This window comes from Gekko japonicus, unplaced genomic scaffold (assembly GCF_001447785.1).
Source record: "Gekko japonicus isolate JY-2015 unplaced genomic scaffold, Gekko_japonicus_V1.1 scaffold2446, whole genome shotgun sequence".
Taxonomy (NCBI): domain Eukaryota; kingdom Metazoa; phylum Chordata; class Lepidosauria; order Squamata; family Gekkonidae; genus Gekko; species Gekko japonicus.
Window position 1 is genome coordinate 138062 of NW_015167127.1, and position 22705 is coordinate 160766.

At 46.9% G+C, this 22705-nt stretch overlaps 1 protein-coding gene across 2 annotated transcripts in view; it reads right to left on the reverse strand.

The window, feature by feature from the left end:
• The window catches only part of LOC107111964 (monoacylglycerol lipase ABHD12), a 92117-nt gene that overhangs the window by 8851 nt on the left and 60561 nt on the right, over positions 1–22705 (reverse strand). For both annotated transcript variants that reach the window (XM_015413013.1, XM_015413012.1), the window contains exons 8-10: positions 8629–8666; positions 7259–7338; positions 5717–5799 (exon numbers count right to left, since the gene is read on the reverse strand). In XM_015413013.1, coding sequence (XP_015268499.1) covers positions 5717–5799; positions 7259–7338; positions 8629–8666 — 201 coding nt within the window. The remainder of the gene's footprint in view (positions 1–5716; positions 5800–7258; positions 7339–8628; positions 8667–22705) is intronic.

Consider the following 22705-nt stretch of genomic DNA (forward strand, 5'->3'; position numbering starts at 1 on the left):
TTTTGCAAGAAAAACAAAACAGCATTCAAACCAAACTAACGTCACAAAATTAAACGGAAGTCAGTGATAAAACAACATAAAATAGGAAGCATATTAAAGCCACTAAATTACAGGATATGAAAAAAATGGGTAAACAAATTTACTCTGGTAGCTAAATGACAGAGCCAGACAAAATTATCTGGCGAGGAAATGCCACATAGGCCAACAACATGAGACAGACAATGTTTGAGCTGCTTTTATGAGAGCAAATGGGGTAAAGTTCACCATGACAAGGCTTAGTGCCTTCATAAAATCAATTGATTAAACAACTTTGTTGTTGTTGTTGTTCAGTCGCACAGTCGAGTCCGACTCTTCACGACCCCATGGACCACCCCATGGACCAGATCACGCCAGGCCTTCCGGTCTTCTGCCGTCCTCTGAAGTTTGCTCAACTTCATGTTCGTGCATTTATGACACTGTCTAACCATCTCATCCTTTGCCGTCCCCGTCTTCTTTGACCTTCAATCTTTCCCAGCATCAGGGTCTTCTCCAGTGAGTGCTCCCTTCTCATTGGTGGCCAAAGTATTTGAGCTTCAGTTTCATTATCTGGCCTTCCAGGGAACAGTCAGGGTTGATTTCTTTGAGGATTGACTGATTTGTTCTTCTTGCAGTCCAAGGGACTCTCAAGAGTCTTCTCCAGCACCATAGTTCAAAAGAATCTATTCTTCGGCGCTCGGCCTTCCTTATAGTCCAACTCTCGCAGCCATACATGACTACTGGGAATACCATTGCTTTGACCATGCGGACTTTTGTTGGCAGGGTGATGTCTCTAATTTTTATCATGCTGTTTAGGTTTGCCATCACTTTCCTCCCAAGGAGCAGCTGTCTTTTAATTTCATGGCTGCTGTCACAGTCTGCAGTGATCTGGGATCCCAGGAACGTGAAGTCTGTCACTACTTCCACGACTTCCCCTTCTATTTGCCAAGAAGTGATGGGGCCGGATGCCATGATCTTAGTTTTTTTGATGTTGAGTTTCAAGCCCACTTTTGCGCTCTCCTCTTTTACCCAGAGCAAGAAGCTCTTTAAGTCCTCTTCACTTTCTGCCATTAGAGTGGTATCGTCTGCATATCTGAGGTTGTTGATCTTTTCCCCAGCAATCATCTAGGCCAGCATTTCGCATGATGTACTCTGCATATATATTAAATAAGCAAGGCGACAATATACATCCTTGTCGTACTCCTTTTCCTATGCGAAACCAATCAGTTGTTCCATATCCGGTTCTAACTGTCGCTTCTTGGCCCTTATACAGGTTTCTCAAGAGACATGTGAGGTGGTCTGGTACTCCCATCTCTTTAAGGACCTGCCATAGTTTGTTGTGATCCACACAGTCAAAGGCTTTAGCATAGTCAATGAAGCAGAAGTAGATATTTTTCTGGTACTCTCTTGCTTTCTCCATAATCCAGCGAATGTTGGCAATTTGATCTCTAGTTCCTCTACCTCTTCGAAACCCAGCTTGTACTTCTGGCAGTTCTCTATCCACGTACTGTTGAAGCCTAGCTTGTAGGATCTTGAGCATGACCTTGCTAGCATGTGATATGAGTGCAATTGTGCGATAGTTTGAACATTCCTTGGCATTGCCCTTCTTTGGGATTGGAATGTATACTGACCTTTTCCAATCCTGTGGCCACTGTTGCGTTATCCAAATTTGCTGGCAAATGGAGTGCAGAACTTTAACAGCATCATCTTCTAAGACTTTGAATAGTTCAGCTGGAATACCATCACCTCCACTAGCTTTGTTGTTACTAATGCTTTCTAAGGCCCATTTAACTTCACATTCCAGGATGTCTGGCTCGAGGTCAGTGATTATACCGTCGTGGTTGTCAAGGACATCGAGGTCTTTCTTGTATAGTTCTTCTGTGTATTCTTGCCATCTTTTCCTAATCTCTTCTGCTTCTGTTAGGTCCCTACCGTTTTTGTCCTTTATCATGGCCAGCTTTGCATGGAACGCTCCCTTGATTTCTCCAACTTTCTTGAAGAGATCTCTAGTCCTTCCCATTCTATTGTTTTCTTCTATTACTTTGCACTGTTCATTCAGGAAGGCCTCCTTATCTCTCCTTGCTGTTCTCTGGAAATCTGCGTTCAGTTGGGTAAATCTTTCCTTTTCGCCTTTGCCTTTCGCTTTCCTTCTTTCCTCTGCTATTTGTAAAGCCTCATCAGAAAGCCACTTTGCTTTCTTACATTTCTTTTTCTTTGGGATGGTGGTGATTGCTGCCTCCTGTACAATGTCACGAACCTCCGTCCATAGTTCTTCAGGCACTCTATCTATCAAATCCAGACCCTTGAATCTATTCTTCACCTCTACTGTATATTCATCAGGGATGCGATCTAGGTCAAACCTGAATGGCCTCGTGGTTTTCCCAATTTTCTTCAGTTTAAGTCTGAATTTTGCAATGAGTAGCTCATGATCTGAACCACAGTCAGCTCCAGGTCTTGTTTTTACTGACTGGATAGAGCTTCTCCATCTTTGACTGCAAATTATATAGTCAATCTGATTTCGGTGTTGCCCATCTGGTGATGTCCATGTGTAGAGTCGCCTCTTAGGTTGTTGGAAAAGGGTGTTCGCTATGACCAGTGTGTTCTCTTGACAAAACTCTGTTAACCTTTGCCCTGCTTCATTTTGCTTTCCAAGGCCAAACTTGTCTGTTATTCCAGTTACCTTTTCACTTCCTACTTTAGCATTCCAGTCCCCTATGATGATGAGGACATCATTTTTTGGTGTTAGTTCTAGGAGGTGTTGTAGGTCTTCATAGAACCGGTCCACTTCAGCCTCTTCTGCATCAGTGGTTGGGGCATACACTTGAATTACTGTGATGTTGAATGGTTTGCCTTGGAATCGGACAGAAATCATTCTGTCATTTTTGAGATTGTATCCCAGTACTGCCTTTTGCACTCTCTTGTTGACTATAAAGGCCACACCATTTTTTCTACGAGATTCCTGGCCACAGTAGTAGATATAATGGTCTTCTGAGTTAAATTCGCCCATTCCTGTCCACTTTAGTTCACTGATTCCTAGGATATCGATGTTCAGTCTTGCCATCTCATTTTTGACCACGTCAAGCTTACCTTGATTCATAGATCTTACATTCCAGGTTCCTATGCAGTATTGTTCTTTGCAGCATCGGACTTTCCTTTCACCATCAGACACATCCACAACTGAGCGTCCTTTCGGCTTTGGCCCAGCCGCTTCACTCTTTCTGGGGTTACTTGTACTTGTCCTCTGCTCTTCCTCAGTAGCATATTGGACACCTTCCGACCTGAGGGGCTCATCTTCCGGCGTCATATCTTTTAGCCTTTTGATACTGTCCATGGGGTTTTCTTGGCAAAAATACTGGAGTGGGTTGCCATTTCCTTCTCCAGGTGGATCACGCTTGGTCTGAGTTCTCTGCTGTGGTGAGAAACAGGCAGAGAGAAGTCATGCAAGCCATGCCCAAGACAGAATATATTTAACCACATCTATCCAGGAAGAAGGGAGAAGCAGGAATAGCCATACCACATGGTCTGTGTTAAGTGCTGTGAAGTCACTTCTGACTTAATGGCAACCCTACGAATTAATGACTTCCAAAATGTCCTATTATTAACAGCCTTGCTCAGTTCTTGCAAACTGAGGTCTTTGGCTGCCTTGATCGAATCAATCCATCTCATGTCAGATATTCTTTTCCTTCTGCCGTCAACTTTTCCTAGCATGATTGTCTTTTCCAGTGACTCTTATCTTCTCGTAATGTGACAAAAGTACAATTGTCTCAGTTTAGTCATGTTAGCTTCCAGGGAGAGTTCAGGCTTGATTTGAATCTAGAACCCACTTATTTGTCTTTTTGGCACTCCATGGTAGCTGTAAAAATCCTCCTCCAACACGACATTTCAAATGAAACAACTTTGGAGCAACTGCATGTAACTACTGAACTACCTGGTTGCCAGAGATGCATAAAAGGATGATGTCTGTACTGATGGTTGTATGGCCCAACTTCGGAGTGGGGGAGGGAAGGAAAACCAGAGGGAGGGGACTGTTGCTTGCTACAGTGGGCGTTCTTTTAAATTGTGCCCCAAGGCAGCCATGTTTTGGTAGTATCCAGCTTTCTCCCCCCCACACACAAAAGGGATCACCAAAATGTGGCTTTCAACATGCACCCAAAAATATTGTCAAGACCTTTTTTTAGTTTAGGTAGTTTAGCAGCTGGCATTATACAACTGATCAGGTTTCACTTCGTTATATCCCATTATAGCTCCTGGTATGTCCCCCAAAGAGCACTGTGCTCAATGGATTATAATCTCCTAGTGATCCCTGCCCAAAAAGCATTTGTTTAGCCTCAACCCGAGCCAGAGCGTTTTCGGCTCTGGCCTTGTGGAACACTCTACCAGACGAGATTTGGGCCCTGTGGAATTTAATGCAGTTCCGCAGGGCTTGCAAGACAAAAATGTTTTGCCAGGCCCATGGTTGAGGCAATGAGGTTAACATCTGAATTGGCCTCCCCCAGCCCTTTTCTCCGCCATCTATCCTGTCAATTGCACCAGCTTATAATCCACTGACACACAGGCTCACTTTGGACAAGTTATACTACCTTGTCCTTGTATGTGCCGTCTGATTTGATTTTTTTTTAATATACTGTTGTGATTATTGTTTTAATAATTAATGTATAGTATTTTTTTAACAATGGTGTTACCCGCCCTGAGCCCTGCTGTGCAAGGGCGGGCGGGCTATGAGTCAAATATAATAAACAGACAAACAAACATCTTTTTTCCTGTCACCTTTCTTCACTGTCCAACCTCCACACCCATACAGTAATGAGGAACACTCTAGTATGAATTATTTCGACCTTGGTCATCAGTGACATATCCTTACACTTATGAATCTTTTCTAGTTCCCCAGTCTCAATCTCCTTCTGATTTCTTGGTTGCGTATCACATGGTAGGGTTCCCCAATGTGGGCACCTGCCATGTGCTTTAAAAAAGTAGGCAGGGCCATTATGAAGGCCAGAACCAATGACTGGTTGCCTTTATAAAAATAAAGGACCTTTTCCTCCCCATCGCTCACTGGAGAAGGACCCTGTAAACAAGACCCATGGATCAGCTGTGAGGCGCTGGGGAGAATTAGAGGACCCCTATTCCCCAATTCCCGTCTTCTCTCTGTGTGTTTTATCTGCCCTTTCCCCGACTGGTCATCTTCTTCTCAGTGTGCGTGTGTGGTACCCCCATCCCAGCATCTTCTGTCTGTGCATATTCCTTAACCCCCTTCTCTTTTCTGTGCATTTGTGCTTGGCTCTGCCTCCTGTGACAGCCATTTTGCAACAGGCACACCGCCCTGCTTCAAAGTTCCAAAGTTCCCCACAGGCTCAAAAATGTTGAGCACTCCTGTCACATGGTATAGATTAGCATGAGAGGAGATGCATCTCCATCTAGGAATTTTATTGCCTTTATAATATTCTTGGCGAGATAAATGGATAGTCGTTTCCTTACTAGGATTACCTCTAGCAAAAAGGAAGAAATATTTAGTTCCTCTGGATTTCTCAACCATAAACCTCTTTCTTTGTATACCGTAACTGCCAAAAGGTCAAGTGCAATCCAAGGCACACAGTCAAATGGTCCATTTTATGTACACTTCCTGGGCACAAATTCTAGTAACTCACATTTCTGTCACACATAAAGAATGGGGGCGGATTCAAGAGAGAGAGTGTCTACTTACTTTTCATCATTTGCAAATTTAATTCCACTAGAGGTGATCGGGTCAAGGAAAAACCAATCAAATCCTGGGAAGTATCTATATATCTGAAGAAAAACATTTACAGGTATGTGAGCAATAGGGTATAATCATCTAGAAAAAGAGTCACTCTATTTCTAAATAAATATTATTGAAAAATAAGTTGCAGCCACATACGGATTCAAAATAAATGTGCACTGCCAGCAACATTTCTGCAAGACTTTGCTTTGCACAGGCTGTTTTGTAGATATAAATCTAAAACTTTCTTTGCTCTTTTGTGAATTATTTAACAACTGGATTCTCTAAAACAAGTATGTGTGTGCACAGTAGCCTACTTCTTTACAGGAGGAAAAAAGCTCTCAAGATCACCCCCCTTACACCACCACTTTCTTGTCTGTAGCGGTTTATAATATGAAAACAGTAGAGAAATTGCGAGTAAGCACCCCGCCCCCAGAAATTACTCACGAACTTTGCTCCAGTGATGAAGGAAGGAAGGGGCAATTGGACAGAGGACTGAAATGACTCATTGCTCCTCATGGATTTTCCTCCAATTGTTTAATTTCTGACAAGTAAGGCCACTACATCAAAACTAAGCCACCTTCTTCCTTAGATGGACTTGTTTGGGGACAGAGGAGAATGACTGTTTGTTTGTTTTTTTAGCCTATTTCTGAGGTAGGACAACAGATTTTGTTTGCAAGAAGGGGCTGAATCCTGTTTACTGCTCTCTCCCCTGACCTCTTTCCAGTGAGAAGGGGTAATGTACTATGGGGAAAGCGAGACCAAGAAGCTGGCTTACCTTTCCCACAATCAGCCCAGAAGTGGAGCAAACAGTAACTCCACATGAGATTTAGTGTGAAGGGAACTGGCTCTTCTCAGGATAAGCATAAGAACTAAGTACTGTTTCACTCAATGGGATTTATTTTCCAACAGGGGTGGAATTCAGGACGGATGTGGAATTCAGGATACTGATTACACTCTGGCCTCCTTGGCATGGTCAGGAATCACCTACTGGCAGGAATCCAAGGTGCAGCTTGCAACATCCTATGAATTCCAACCATTGCCCAATACATCAGAATTATTATGTCCTGCCTGCCTCATTGTAGGCAAGCAGGACACATTTACAGTGCTTTAGCACTTCAACTAAGATTTGGTGGGCTGGGTGGTAAATGTAATGGCCTACCTCTGCCCATCTTCAGCACTAATACTTTTCATTTATTTGTACATGCCTTCCTTAATAGTTTGTAAATGGGAAATAATTTTGAATTATCTTTCCTTGGGCTATCAGAAATAGTGGACAGCAATACTTCTGCAGACTGTCCCTTATAAACAGTATTCCTTGAAAATGAGAACCAGCTAAGAATACTATACAGATCTGGAAAATGCAACATTTCAAAAGTCTTGTTGAACAGCTTGCTCATGGGCTAGCAACTTTAGATGCACTAGAATTCTTGATTCAGCATGTGAATATGAGTTATTCATGTAAGTCAGACATGGAAGGCAGATTCCAGCAGACAAATCTCTACTTGCCACTGAAAAGGGATGGCTTCTTGCTTCCTCACGTATATTTGTAAAAGGGGACTCTAGTATCAGAGCATCTGGAGGAGTTTCTGAAAAACAAAATTAAGCAGACTATAATGCTGTCTATGACAGGCAGACGTCTCTGTGCTAGCTCCAATAAATTGGATGGAGATTTCAAATTAGCGGTGCTTGGTGACATGCACCCAAACTCCATATTTGCACAACTCAGAGTAAGCAACCAGACCTATATGAACATTTGAAAACTGAAAAAACATGCATGTGCCCAAATTTTAACACCAATAATCAATTAATTTAATAATAGACATATAAAGTACTCAGAACAAATTTTCCATAAACAACACTGGAAAAGTTGAATATAGGTAGAAATTCACAGGTGGAGTTTTTCCACAAACTATTTGTAATAAATTCAAAAAAGTCCTTGATCTGTAAGGATGTAGTAGTGTTTCTGCCAGCTGACTCCACGGACCCTGGGTTCTAAATCTGTTTCAATACTTTTTTTCAAGAATCATGCTAGATTCAACATTTCAAAGGTACATGTAGACATCCATAAAGCATATTCAAATACAGCAATCCTCAGTGATTCCTTGATAAATATAAAAGTGTATACTCCACTCATCTGGATTTGATTTTGTAGATTTGAATTGCTATCAGAGCTGGATCATATGAAGGTATTTTCTTAGAACCTGACACAAAATAGTTGATAGCACTTTCTCATTTACTTTGAAAACTTCTAAGCCAGGGGTGTCGAACTCATTTGTTATGAGGGCCAGATCTGACATAAATGAGACCTTGATGGGCCGGGCCATGTGTGTCATAAAATGTAATGCCAGGTAGCGGAGATATAAACTTTATAAAGGACACAAACACAGAGGGTTTTTTTTAACTTAAAACATGCTTAAAACATTAGCACTCTTGCAATATTTTGCTTATTTAACAGTGTCTGATAACTGACACCTCTTGCTCTGAATTATTGCATCAAAATGTCTGTGCTGTTGCAATCTTGAGTATGCTGTTCAGGTGTGTATCTGTAAGCTGCAAACCTATGATGATGCAGCAGCAGCAGAACTGGACAAAGAAGCAAAAGACAGCCAGTTCCACTGCGGGCCTGATAGAAACCCTCTGGGGGCCTGATCCGGCCACCGGGCTGCATGTTTGACACCTCTGTTCTAAGCAGCTAACCTAGCCTCAGAGGTTGCTCCCCATATAAAGCTTATAAAAACCTACAAGCTTAACACATATAATGTTTCTTTTGGGAAAACATCACAGTTGAAAAGCCAAAGAGGTATCACTGCAAACTCTTACCACTGCTTTGAAAAACACTAACAAATGAAATACTCCGATTTTGCCAAATTTCTTACCTCTTTCGCAGAGACGCCTCACTAGGTTGGTTGCAACTCTAAAAAGACAGAAAACATTAACCTAGAGTTAAGAATTATTATAGAGTTATAACATTTATACCCTTAAATGATCTTACATTCCCATTTGGAATAAGCATAAGAACTAAGAACTAAGTACTGTTTCACTCAATGGGATTTATTTTCCAACAGGGGTGGAATTCAGGACGGACGTGGAATTCAGGATGGATTGCAACCTAAGTGGCAGGTATTGCTGCTGTGCCATCAATCCACCCAAGCCTGCAGCAGAAATCGGGGAGGGGGGGAGAGAGCCCATGGGCAAGTGAAGAAGAGAGCCTCAGCTACTACAGGAGAGGGAGAGCTGGCGGGCTGGCACGATTAATACTTGAGGAATGTGCACTCTGTGCTACAGTAGCAGCAGGCCTCACCTGCCTGCTACTGCAGCAGAGACCACATACTTGCCGAGTATTATTTGCATCAGCTGTCTGGCTCTTCTCCTGTAGCAGCCAAGGTGAACGAGTACAGCCGGCAGGGAAGGGCAGGGGCTGTGGGAGTTGTGGGGTGTGGGCCATGAGTGAGGGGGCATCACCCCTAAATGCCCCACTGCGGCTACGGGCCTGAATTTCAACCAACAGATGAACAGGTTGGATTTAAAAACCATGAACCAAAGGGAAGTAGCTGCTAGAGCTATTCTACAAATGCTTCCACAAGTGTTTATGCACCATTGTAATGATCAGGCCTATAGGTGTTCTTGTTCTTCTGCTTATGAAAGAGGCTGAACAGCTTCTTGCCCAAGCAAAATCCTCTCTCGGGGAGGGGGGGGTCATTTAACTTTTTTTGCATGATGTTATGACAATTTTGCCCTCCCTCACAGGATTCCCGTTTTACTTGTTCTTAGCTGGGCAGCCCCTTTTTTTCTTTCTTCTCTGTTTTTCTCTGGCTGTTCCACTCAGTCAATTAAATATATACTGATAAAGGCTGACCCAACCTAGGGAACTGAGAGACTAAAATCCTTCTTTTGTCCTTGTTTTATGATGGCACATAAGAGGCTGATGGTAAATCAGAGCTAACGAACTATTTTATTCCACTTTGAGGGGAAATTGTCATGTAGGAATCAAGTTTAGGACTTATGAGGTGCACAGGCAACAGGAATTAGGTAATTTTGTATACAAATAAACACTAGATAATTTGTCACAAACAAGTAACTGTTTCTGTTATTCAGACAGGTCTTTAAAACTTGAAGGGGGAGATTTCTTGGCAGTCTCTGATTACATAAAGGAGCATAAGCTTCTTGGTGTCACAGACACTAAACTTGGTGAAGTTCCAGTTTCCTTATCCACTGGCTATGGACTACCCCTTTTCACTAGGAGCTATTTCCCTCAGTCTTGATAGATATGGGCTACGTGTCCCACTTCCCTAATTCAGGATCCTTCTTGGCCCTCTCACAGTCTGCTTTACTCTCTCACAGTTAACTGCCAACTCCCAACCCAACTGAAGAATTCCATAGTCAAGATTCTCAAACTGGGTGACAGCATTAATCATTTACTGTCCATCACAAATGTTCTGTGAAGAGCAAAAATGGTCCTCCTGGCAGTGGAAAACACCTTCTACCTGCTGAAGAGCAGCTTTAGGTCTCTAACCTGTTATTTTTATTTAGTGCCTCTTATTCTCCATTTAAAAGAAAAAACAGGTTGCTTACCTGTAACTGATGATCTTCGAGTGGTCATCTGTGCAGTACCACACATGGGTTGGGCGCCTGTGCACGACCTCGAGCGAAGAAACTTCTAGAGCTTTGCCTCAGAAAACTTTTGGCAGGCTCTCTTCCCGCCCTGGGGAGCAGGCACGTACTGCGCATGCATGGAGTGGGGGAGAGAGCCGCCTCCCACTCAGTTCCTTCAACCGCTACCAGTAAGTCCCATCAAGCAAAGGAAAGGTGAATAGGAGATGCCAGCAGTGGGGAAGGCTGGGTGGGATTGTGGTACTGCACAGATGACCACTTGAAGATCATCAGTTACAGGTAAGCAACCTGTTTATCTTCGTCGTAGTCTCTGTGCAGTCCCACACATGGGTGATTACAAGAGCTGAACCAGTTGGAGGAGGGAGCTGGCAGCTGCAAGAGACACAAAGAATACTGGTTAAGACACAGCATCATCAGCGGGAAGAAACACTTACTGGTCCTACCTGGAGACGCAGAAGAGAGATTGCAGCACCGACTGGCCGAATGCAGCATCCCATCGAGCTTGGACGTCGAGTGCTTAGTGGGTCACGAAGGTTGATGCTGAGGACCACGTAGCAGCCACACAAACGTCCTCCAACAGGACACCAGCCAGGAAAATGGTGGATGTCGATACCGCCCGTGTAGAATGGACAGTGACAGAGGTAAGAACGGGTTGACGTGCAAGCTCATAGCAAAGGGCTATGGTGGACGTCACCCACTTAGACAAGCGTTGAGAGGAAATCGGATCCCCGACATGAGGGGGCCCAAAGGCAAGGAACAGCCGAGGAGATTTATGTATGGGCGGAGTCCTATGTAAATAAAAGGAGAGCGCTCTGCACACATCGAGGCAGTGGAGGGCTCTCTGAGGTGTATCAGTCAAATTTGGAAAGAATGAAGGTAAGACAGATGACTGGGAGATTTGAAAAGCAGAAACAACTTTAGGCAGGAAAGAAGGATCTGGTCTAAGGACAACCTTCTGTTTATGGACAATTGTATAGGGGGGATGAGCCTACTCTGTGCACAGTAGTAATTGCTACAAGGAAGGCAGTTTTCCAGGAGTGCAACCTGAACTCGGCCGTGGCCATGGGCTCAAATGGCTTAGACATCAGTTGAGTGAGAACGAGAGACTCCACGAAGGCACTTCCTAGGGGGACAGTGGTGGAGGAGGCCTTTGAGGAACGACTTTGTAAGACGGTGGGAAAAAACTGTGGATCCCTGTATCAAGGGATGGTAGGCCGAGATGGCCGCTAAATGAACCTTTAAAGACGAGCATGCAAGGCCAGTATTCTTTAACGAGACGAGATAGGAAAAAATCTCACAGAGAGATGACTGGAGAGGATCAAAGGACTGAGCAGAGGCATACGACTGGAACCTCTCCCACTTCAGAGCGTTAAGTGGCACAGGTAGATGGCTTCTTGGCATTCAGAAGGACTTCGGACACTTCAGGCAAGAAGTCTAGTGCAGGATCTTCCAGGCCATCAATTGAAAAAAAACGGGATCGGGGTGGAGGATCCTTCCTCGAGCCCGAGAGAGGAGATCTGGGACGACAGGGAAAGTCCGGAATGTCCGGTTGGAGAGCCGAAGGAGGTGAGGAAACCAGATTTGGCGCGGCCACCATGAAATGACTAGGATGCAGGATGTGGCATCGGTCATAATCTTCTGAACGACCCGGGAGATCAAGGGGAATGGAGGGAAGAAGTAAAAGAGGGTTCCCCCTCCAGGTGTGGAGAAAGGCATCTCCCAGGGACCAAGTGGATGATGGACCATGGCTGAAAAAGAGGCAACACCAGGCATTGTGTGCAGTTGCAAAGCCATCTACGACAGGGCGACCGAACTCGAGAAAGACAGGTTTCAGGTATCGAAGGTGGATGGACCATTCGTTGTCCAAAAAGTGGGAGCAACTCAACCGATCGGCATCAATGTTTTTGATGGAATGGCGGATGCAGCACTGCCAGAGACCGATACCTGCCTGGCAAAGACAGAGGCAGTCCCACCCTGTTTGTTTATGTAATAAACGGTGGTGGTGTTGTCGGAAGCAACCCGAACAACTTGGCCTCGAAGGAGAGCGAGAAAGGAGCGGAGAGCGAGATGAACGGCATGCAGCTCCAGGATACTGATATGAAGGGCGGCTTCGCAAGGAGACCAGGTCCCTTGTGCTGAAAGGATTCCACACTGGGCTCCCCAACCCCAGAGGGATGGATCGGTGGAGATCAACACTTGCAGAGGAGGATGCCGAAAGGGCATGCCAGAGTGCAGGTGCTAAGGATGAGACCACCAGGCAAGAGAGTCGACGACTAGGGGTGGGATCGACAGGATTTTGTGCCACGGACTGCGGAGAGGGTTGAAGGCACAGAGAAGCCACAGTTGGAGGGGGCGCATCCTCAACCTGGCATGACGGACTACAAAGACGCAAAGTGACCCAGGAGCCTCATGACGGACTGAGCGGACTGTCGGGGAGAGGTCTGGAACTGGGAGGCCAAGGCAAGTATGTCAGAGGCCCTCGAGTTCGGGAGAAACTCTTGGAGGAGCTGGTCTTGGGTGGAGGCAACGAGAAGCCAGTCATCAATATAGAGATACAGGGCAATCCCACGACGATGGAGGTCTGCAGCCACCACAGCCATCAGCTTGGTAAAAACCCTTGGGGCACTGCAGAGTCCGAACGGAAGGACCCGGTATTGATAGTGTGCGTTGCCGACAGCGAAACGCATGAACCTTTGATGCTGTGGACGGATAGTAACATGAAAATATGCATCCAGGAGATCGACAGAGGCGAACCATGCAGCCTGGGGAATCAGTGGAAGAATAGATTGTAGAGTGACCATTCGGAACTTATGGCATCGAATGTATCGATTCAGATCACGAAGATCCATAATGGCCCTGAAGCCGCCATCCCTCTTCGGTACGAGGAAATACTTGGAGTAAAAGCCTAGGGTTCGTTGCGCTTCCAGGACGACCTCGATGGTGCCTTTGGCTAGAAGCGCAAAATTTCGGAATCGAGGAGAGGATCCGGGGGGAGGGGGTGACGACATAATGAGGTAGGTCGGGAGGCGAAACAAACTGTATGGCGTACCCGACCCGTAAGATGGTAAGGACCCAGATATCAGTTGAAATTTCTTCCCACGTTCGTAGAAAAGGGAAGAGTCGGGTCCGGATGGGAGGAGTGTAAGATGGAGGAGATGGCAGGCGATCGAAGCTGTCAAATGGACTGCTTGGGCTGCTGGGATTTTTTAGGGGCCTGTTGGCGCACCCTATTCGAGTAACGGGAGTCATAGGGCCTCTTTCTCCAATGGGAGGTGGGCGCAGGAGACGGCTGGCATCTGGCATAATATGGTTTCCAGGAACGGTAACGGCATCAAGGTGTTGATGCCGAGACACATAGGTTCCGAGCCTGCATCCGACTATCATCGACAGCCTTTAAGGCTTCGTCAGTGGTAGAGTGGAAGAGACCTTCACCATCGAAGGGGAGATCCTCAATCCGAAATTTCACGTCGGGCTGTAAAGAGGTACCTCTTAGCCAAGCATGGTGACGGAGAGCAAAAAAGAGTGATGGAGGAGACAAGAACTTTTGAGGAGCAAGTGACAGCATGACGGACTGAATTAATTTGCTGTTTCGAGATCGTGCAAATTTCTGATAAAGCTCCTGACAACGTTGGACGGTGTTCCTCCAGAACAAACTGTAAGACGGGACGGACTGCATTAGCCACACTAAATGCATAGGCCGACAAATATGATGCGTAGGTGTCAATACGAGGATTCATAGAGGCGAAGGAATACAGCTTCTTTGCGATAACATTGATTTTGCAGCCCTCGCGATCGGGAGGCACAGAGTGGCGGGCAGATTGCTTCGATTTCGAGGAAGATTGTACCACCATGGAATTTGCCTGAAGAGAAACTTCCCCGAATTCTCTTGGACCTTATAGAGACTTCGTATCGTCTGGAGACCGGGGGAATCAAAGCAGGATGAATCCATGTCTCCTTAAGGGCAGAAAGGTGGACCAGCAGCAGAGGCAGGACCATAGAAGGTGGGAGGTCGGCCTGAACAAGCTTGTGAACGACATCGGGCACCACCGGGGATTCAGTGGAACCCTGGACCTGAAGCGCGGAGGCCAACCTGGTTACAAGTTCCAGATATGCTTTCGGACCTTCAGTAGGTGAAATAGAACCCGAGGGCCGAAGCTCATCGTCGATGTGCGGAACATCAGGCTCAAGGTCTGCAGAATCCGAGTTGTCGGAAATTGACATGGGAGAGGAGGATCTCCGCTGTTGAGTGGGATCCGCCGGTATCGAGTCATCAATAGGGGGATAAAGCCCAGGTTCTGAGGGAGAACACTTTGGGGCATCCCTAGGTCTCGAGAGCTCAGGAGGCTGGTCAGGAGGCACAGAGCGGGCCGAAGTAATGGACCGAGAACGCCTGGTGCGATCCGAAATGCGTGGATGATCAGGACATTTGAAGTGATGAAGCCAATCATAGTGGTGTCGGTGAGGAGTAGGAGACCTCGGATTATAATACGGATAGTAATCAGGCCAATCTCGTTCATCGGGAGACCAATATTGGTCATCCCGAGGGAGAAGGTGACTGGCGACGAATGAGACGCTTTCGATCATAGCGAGATTGAGAATGGCGGCCAACAGAATGCTCCCTGCCCTCCAAATGGTGGATCGGGGTACGGGAGTGTGGCAACGGACATCGAGAGTCCCGGTGACACGACAAGTCAGGAGGCGATCTCATAGATTGACCCAACAGAATATGCCCAGAGAATGAAGAGAGCGTAGGCGGTGGTGTCGGAGGCCGCAAAGTGGACGTGTTAGGTACAACAGCCACAGCATGGGTCAATGTCATTAAGCCAGTAATGACGACTGGGTCGACAGCCAAAGTTGAAGCCGATGTCAAGGCCTTGACTTTCGATTTTGAGGAAGCCTTACCCTCAGGCCGTTGGATTTCAACTTTGGTGCCTTCGAAGAGCCGTCTGATTTTTGAGAGACAGTCGAAGCCATGGCAGGGCGCAAAGCTGCCTCTAAGAGCACAACCCTAAGGCGAGTCTCCCTATTACGTTGAGCTTGTCTAGTAAAACTAGCACAATGGACACAGCTATTGACTCTATGGGATTCCCCAAGACAAAGGTGGCACAACTCGTGACCGTTGTTTGAGGGATTTGTAGCTGGGCAATAATGGCACAGTTTGAAAAACTTTGTTTTGCCCATACGTTCTCCACCCCACCCACTATAAAATAAAAAGGGGGGGAAGAGGGGGAAAGAAGAAAAGTATTATTTCTTTTCTCTTTGTTTTTTAAATAGCAAGGAGAGAGAACGAAACAGAAATGAAGAGAGAAAGGAAAGAAATATACTTAGCTGAGCCAAGCACAGAACAACAGAAACGAAGTGTGAACACGCAGGCGGTCGAAGAAAAACTGAGTGGGAGGCGGCTCTCTCCCCCGCTCCAGGCATGCGCAGTACGTGCCTGCTCCCCAGGGTGGGAAGAGAGCCCGCCAAAAGCTTTCTGAGGCAAAGCTCTAGAAGTCTCTCCGGTCGAGGTCGTGTGCAGGCGCCCAACCCATGTGTGGGACTGCGCAGAGACCACGACGAAGATCCCAAGATTTTATGTTGCTAAAGTGTTAAGATAAAGGATCCAACCAGCTTTTCTGCTGGAGAAGGAAGGAGGGAGCCCTCTGATCACCAAAAAAGGGATCATGGGAACCACATGTGCAAAAATAATGTGAAACTGGGGCTATAAGTTTGGAGGTGAAATGGATGAAAAAGCTGGCTGGATCCACCCCATTGTCTTCAAGGTAAATATTTAAACTGAAGATTAAATTGAAGATTAAAAAGAACAACAGATAAAGTTAGTTTTTCAGCTCTGAATTCACCACATCTTGCTCTTTATTTTAGACTACACAGGAGCGCTTTAAGACAGAATTTGCAATTTCCTTTCTTGCCTCTAAAGACACATTAGCTAAAAGCCTTTTTTTACTTTGTTCAACAGAATAAGGAAGCCAATCCATCTTAATATAAAATAACATCTAAACCAACTCTGAAAAGTCTTTTCCTCTCCTTGGTATTTAATTATTGTGCTTCAATTCAAGCAGGATTTCCCTTCTCTTCTGCCATCACTCCAATACAAAACAACAATCAGCCTAAGGCTTCCTGAACTGCTCTAACCACAAACAAAGCTCTTTTGTTTTGAATACGTTGGTGTGTTTGGCAGCATTTTGGGTGAACCGTGCTATCAATGGGTTCACACATACAATGCAATATGCACCATGGAACAAATAGCTTCACTGTATGCAAATCTGCGTTCACTGGGAAAGATTCTGGGAACATTCACATTCACATGACTTAAGGAGTCTTTCAAGTTGACCCAGTATAAGGAAGAAGTGGAGACCAAGAAGGCAGATAGTAAAAGTAGAGAAAAAGAGAATATCTTCAGTAATTTAAGTAAATTAAAATCACGTTCTGCATCTAGCAGAAACATTTCCTACGACTGTCAGGTGAACATATTCAAAACCCCAGAATGGCCCACCACTAACTTGTTTTTTTAAACGAAGTAAAGTTGAGAAAGATACCTCCAAAGCCCTGTGTTCTTCTCCCAAGCATTTTGCTATCTATATGAAACGTTATTCTGTATACATCTTGTAGAACTGGTAAATATAGAAATGCTGCATAAAGCCTGATTAGTTTAAACTGAGGTGATCTTTGAATGGAGGACAGACATAACGTGCCTACTTGTTGGGCTGCCCCTTATGGTTAGATTTTGGCCGGTGCCTTAGGACCTTGTTAGGAAAGAGGTGCCTCAAAAAAAAAAAAAAATCCCACCACACTTCCAGCATCTGCCCAGGCTCCCTAATTCTCTTTTGAGGTCCACTGGACTGGGACTAGAAGACGATGCCGCACACAGTACACTCTTTAACACCAATCAAGAGCACCATCCTGAGGCCGCTACCTGTGGACCAAGCTCAGACAAGGGACATCCTTAATGGTTGTTCTGCAGCTGAAGAATTCCTCCGCTCTACAGCAGTGATCCCCAGGGGGCCTCCTGTGAGGTGCCATGCCACTAAAGTGTTTCCTGGGGCTCCTTATTTCCTTCCTTCCCCACTATTGGCACTGGCAGGCATGAAGTGATGTATAACCTCCATCAGTCTTTTCTGTCCTGCATGTGCTTATACTACAGTAATTTCAGAAACTGAACAGAGCTTATGGGGGGGGGGAGTAGAACGTGATTTCCTCTGTACTTTGACTGCTTGGTGCCTTGCTACCTCCTTCCTCTGTGCCTAGCAGTGCCTCTTCACTTGGTAGCATTGTTCAGAGCTGCTCTCTTCCCTTCACTTTGCCTTGCTGCCTTGGCAGGAGAGTGTTGGTCCCAATCACCACCATGTTGCCCTCCTCACCGCATGGAAGACAGTTTTACACTCCAGGAATTTCATAGGTGGAGATGCCCCCACTTGCATCACTCCCCAAATGTCTCCAAGGTCCCCTTCTCTCTTCCCTGCTCTGAAGAAATTAAAGTGAAAGATGCTGGTTTCCCTCTTATTGCTCTCTTCACCTTACAATAGTTATTCTCTATAGTTTTTGGCAGATGTAGAGGGGAAAGACTTTGGGGCAACTGCATGTAACTACTGAACTACCTGGTTGCCAGAGATGCATAAAAGGATGGTGTCTGTACTGATGGTTGTATGGCCCAACTGCAGGGGGGGGGGGAGGAAAACCAGAGGGAGGGGACTGTTGCTTGCTACAGTGGGCGTTCTTTTAAATTGTGACCCAAGGCAGCCATGTTTTGGTAGTATCCAGCTTCCTCCTCCCCCCCCCCCACACACAAACAAAAGGGATCACCAAAATGTGGTTTCAACATGCAACCAAAAATATTGTCAAGACCTTTTTTAGTTTAGGTAGTTGTGCGGCTGGCATTAAACAACTGATGAGGTTTCACTTCGTTATATCCCATTATAGCTCCTGGTATGTCCCCCAAAGAGTACTGTGCTCAATGGATTATAATCTCCTAGTGATCCCCGGCCAAAGAGCATTTGCTTAACCTCAACCCGAGCCAGAGCGTTTTCGGCTCTGGCCTTGGCCTAGTGGAACACTCTTCCAGATGAGATTTGGTTGAGGCAATGAGGTTTCCATCTGAGTTGGCCTGCCCCAGCCCTTTTCCCTGCCATCTATCTTGTCAATTGCACCAGCTTATTATCCATTGACACACAGGCTATAAATCCTCACTTTGGACAAGTTATACTACCTTGTGCCTGTACATGCTGTCTGATTGTTGTGATGATTGTTTTAATAATTATAGTATTTTTTAACATTGGTGTTACTCGCCCTAAGCCCTGGGGTGCAAGTCGACTACAATAAACAAACAAACAAACAAACAACTCAGTTGTATCCTTCCACCTGCTAGTACAACACATGTAGATTTCCCCATGTCTCCCCCTCTCCTACCAGTTTCTTTTGACCTACTGAAAGACAATGTCTGTAGTTGTGGGACAAAAAATCTACGTCTCATGATTTCTACCAATTCACCTCACTATAGTCCCAACAAGATGTGCAGCTTTTTGTCCACACAGGTCCTGTGACTCTAAGCATCATCATTCTAGGGATGAAAAGGTACTGCAGTGGTTTGCTGGATACAATACAGGGTTGCTCTCCCTAAACAAGAATTTGCCAACCTTTTTTTCATTAATAGACAATGTCCCAAGCTACTCCCCAGTCAAACAACTCTAGAGTCAACTGATCAGGGTAATGAGAGTAAGACTCTGCCCCCAACCAGCTGATGTAGCTAAAGTACACCTGGCCAACTTGAACCAGCCAGGAGCTCAACATTTTTTGGGATCAGGGCATGACTAGCCATTTCAAGTTGGCCAGGTAAACTCTAGAAAAATCAGCTGTTGAGTGCTAATGGGCAGGGGAGAAAGCCTGCTCCCCATCAGTGTCAAACAGCTAGTGGTACTGGGCACCCCAGGTGCAACCCAGTTGCATCAGCTTTCAGGCACTGACAGGGAATGAGCAGAGGTCATTTCGGGGGGATCGCGGGGGATCGTCGTTCACCCGGGTGAGGTACGGGGGCGGGGCACATGACAAAGCCCCACTCCCTGCTTCCGGCCCTCATTCAGCCAGGAGAAGGCAGGAGAAGAGGGACGGTAAGTTGCTTCCTCCCTGCCTCTCCCCACCCCTGCCTGCCTGGGGCCAGGGAGGGCCTTCGCGGGGCTTCCTTGCACTCCCGCCAGCCTTGCTGGTCCACCGCCGGGCCCCTCATGGGGCTCAGCAGTGGAGCTGCAAGGCTGGCGGTGGCGGCCAGGACCGTTGGGGGCGGAATGTGTGGCCTTATGACACACTTCTGGTGATGTCAGGGGGTGTGGCATATGCAAATGAGTTATGCTAATGAGTTCCCCTAGCTCTTTTTCTACGAAACGACCCCTGGGAATGAGAATTGGCCAGGTGTGGCCATCATGAACTACCCTTTGGCAGCCAGCAAGCTACTGGTAGTTTGTGATTGACCAGTTTGCAACCCATGTCCCAAACTTTCTGAAACAGAAGAAACTATGAATCCTAGTGACTAGGAACAAAATCAGCTGCTGTGTTCTGAGAACCTCTAGTTCTGGGAATTAGTTTTTAGAGAAACATATCCCCAACAGTTCTTGGGAAGCCATGACAATTAAACAGATCTAGAACAGGTTTTAATTTGTAGTGTAGGTATACTGTAAAAGGCATGTTAACAAAACACAAACAAAAATACCTAAGGTATCTGGGCACAACTCCACTCAAACTTTATTCAAGAAAAAAAAATGATTGTTAATATCCACTACACTTCCATGTGCATTTTTTCTACTTTCCAATGCATCTGTCTTGGAATTCAAGACCTATCGCAAACTATCCTATACTAAACCATAGGATAGGATAGATTTTGGCAGATCTTGGTTCTCTAAGAAGGCAAATACGGTTAAACAGCCCACGGCCGTTCCGGCCGTTGGGCTGGGAAAGCGCCTTTGCCTCCCAGCCGGACGAGGCAGGGGAACGTTTAGGCGCCAAAAAGCGCCACATACGGGACTCAGGAGGGGACAGGGTACTGAAGGCTTAAAAGCCCAGCCCCGCCTCTCCTCTCCAGCAGTCCCGCGCAGTTCGTCGGTGGAGGGGGCACAGCTGTGCGCTTGGTTACCTGGCATGGGGCTGCATGGCTGAGCTCCTCTTTGTGTCGGCGTGAATCCCCTGCAGGGATTGTTGCTGTGCCGCCTCGTGCGGAGCTCGAGCGGCAGTCGCACTGATGGACGTGGCGGCGGATGCGGCGGCAGATGGGGCCAGACCGGCTTTCAAGCTACATATTTAGTTCGTTTGCAGCGGCGGCGGTGGCTCGGCCGCATTCAGGCTACTGTTCTGGGGTAGTGCAAAGACGCAGTTGCGGCTGCGTCCCCCACGGGGCCGGGTTACGGCACAGCTCTGCGCTCTGGACGGCAAATTACTGTTATGGGGCAGACGAGGCTGCACTCGCGGCTGTGTGCTCCCGCGGGGCGGGTCATAGCGCAGCTCTGCGCTCTGGGCCGCAAATAACTGTTATGGGGCAGACGAGGCCGTGCTCGCGGCTGTGCGCCCCCGCGGGGCCGGGTTACGGCGCAGCTCAGTGCTCTGGGCAGCAAATTACTGTTTTGGGGCAGACGAGGCCGCACTCGCGGCTGTGCGCTCCCGTGGGGCCGGATCACGGCGCAGCTCTCTGCTCTGGGCCAAGTTCAAATGACTGTTATAGGGGCAGATGAGGCCGCGCTCGCGGCTGTGCGCCCTTGCGGGGCCGGATCACAGCGCAGTGTTGCGCTCAGAAATGGCACGCTGGGTGGTTCTGCGTGCGTGGGGTGGCCCTGGGGCTGCGTTCTCTCAGTCAAGGGTGCTCAGGTGGGCATTCGAGTATTGGGTCCCCTACCAGGGAAGGGTGGAATGCCACGTGGACCAATAGCTGGGGGGCGGAGCAGTCCATGGGATGGGGGCGGCATGGCTAACTGGCAGGGTCCAGGGCTTGTGCGCCACACCTTTCCTTTTACAGTCCTGTCTTTTAATAGGTAGGGACTGTGGCTCAGTGGTAGACCATCTGCTTCGGCATGCAGAGCGTCCCAGGTTCAGTTCCCGGCTGGTCCAGTTTAAAAACATCAGGTTGCTAGGAGGTCATGTAAAAGTCCTCAGCCTGAGACCCTGGAGAGCCGCTGTCAGTCTGCGTAGACAAACCGACTTTGAAGGGCCAAGATTCAGTTTTAGTAAAAGGCAGCTTCATATGTTGACTGGGTTAGCTTGATCTCATCAGATCTGTGAAGCTAAGTGTGTCTACCCTAGTTAGTATTGGGCTGGTAAAACTCCAAAGACGTCCAGGGTTGCTAGGCAGAGGCAGGCAAGGTATTCTGCCAGTTTGTTCTTGGGTGCTCTTGGGGCCACCCATGGTTGCTGGGGTCCCTTCCCACCTTCTTTTTCAATCGGGGGACTTGGCTCAGTGGAGACCCCCTTTGAATGTGCAGGACTGGGGCCCAGGTTCAATTCTAACCTTCCCAGGTGCATGAAGGATGCCCAGGGTGATGGCAATATTAAAGGTTTTTGGTCACAGAATGGACATCGCAAGCTGAGTGGCACCACCGCCCTTGCTTGCTCCAGGATCTTACTTCATAGGACATAGCTTGGGGTGTTCACATGATATTCCTTCCTTCGGGGGTCATTTTGTGTTAGAGGTAGGGGGCCAGTGTATTAGGGACCCAGTCCGTTATTAGTATGGAGCTGGACGGCTCAGACTAGCTTTTTTCCCCTCAGATCTCAGCAGCCAAGCAGTGTTGTTTCTGGTTAGTATTTGGATGGGAAACCTTAGAGGGACATGAAGGTTGCTATGCATATACAGGCAAATCACCTCTGAAGGTCTGTTGCCTTGAAATTCCCGGGAGCGCCATAAGGTGGCTGCGACTTGATGGCACTTTCCATCATCTACTTAACATTGCATCGCAGCAGTCATTTCTATCATGACTTGGGCCATTTTACCTAAATCAGGCTAGCCCCTGAGCACAGGTGAGCGGTCATAGTTAGTCCTCGGAGTTTCTTGTAGTGGTCTCCATTAGGCAGTGTGCAGCAATACCAAGGATGCTGCCTGTAAGGTAGACCTATGCATTGTGCATGCGGGGCCCCCTCTCTCCCCCTTGATCAAGCAGCCTTCTGGTCAAGGGTAGCTCGTGGTTGTATTGTTGGAAAGCTCATGTGGTGTGGCTCAGGCGCTGCAAGCCACCTCAGTGAGTTGTTGTCTTGTAGGCTCCATAGCGTTGAGGACGGCCATCCTGAGTGGGGCTACTTGGCAACAGGCAATAATGGACCCCACCCACCCCTTTTTTCTTGGTTGCACCCTCGAAGTATCCAGATGTTTAC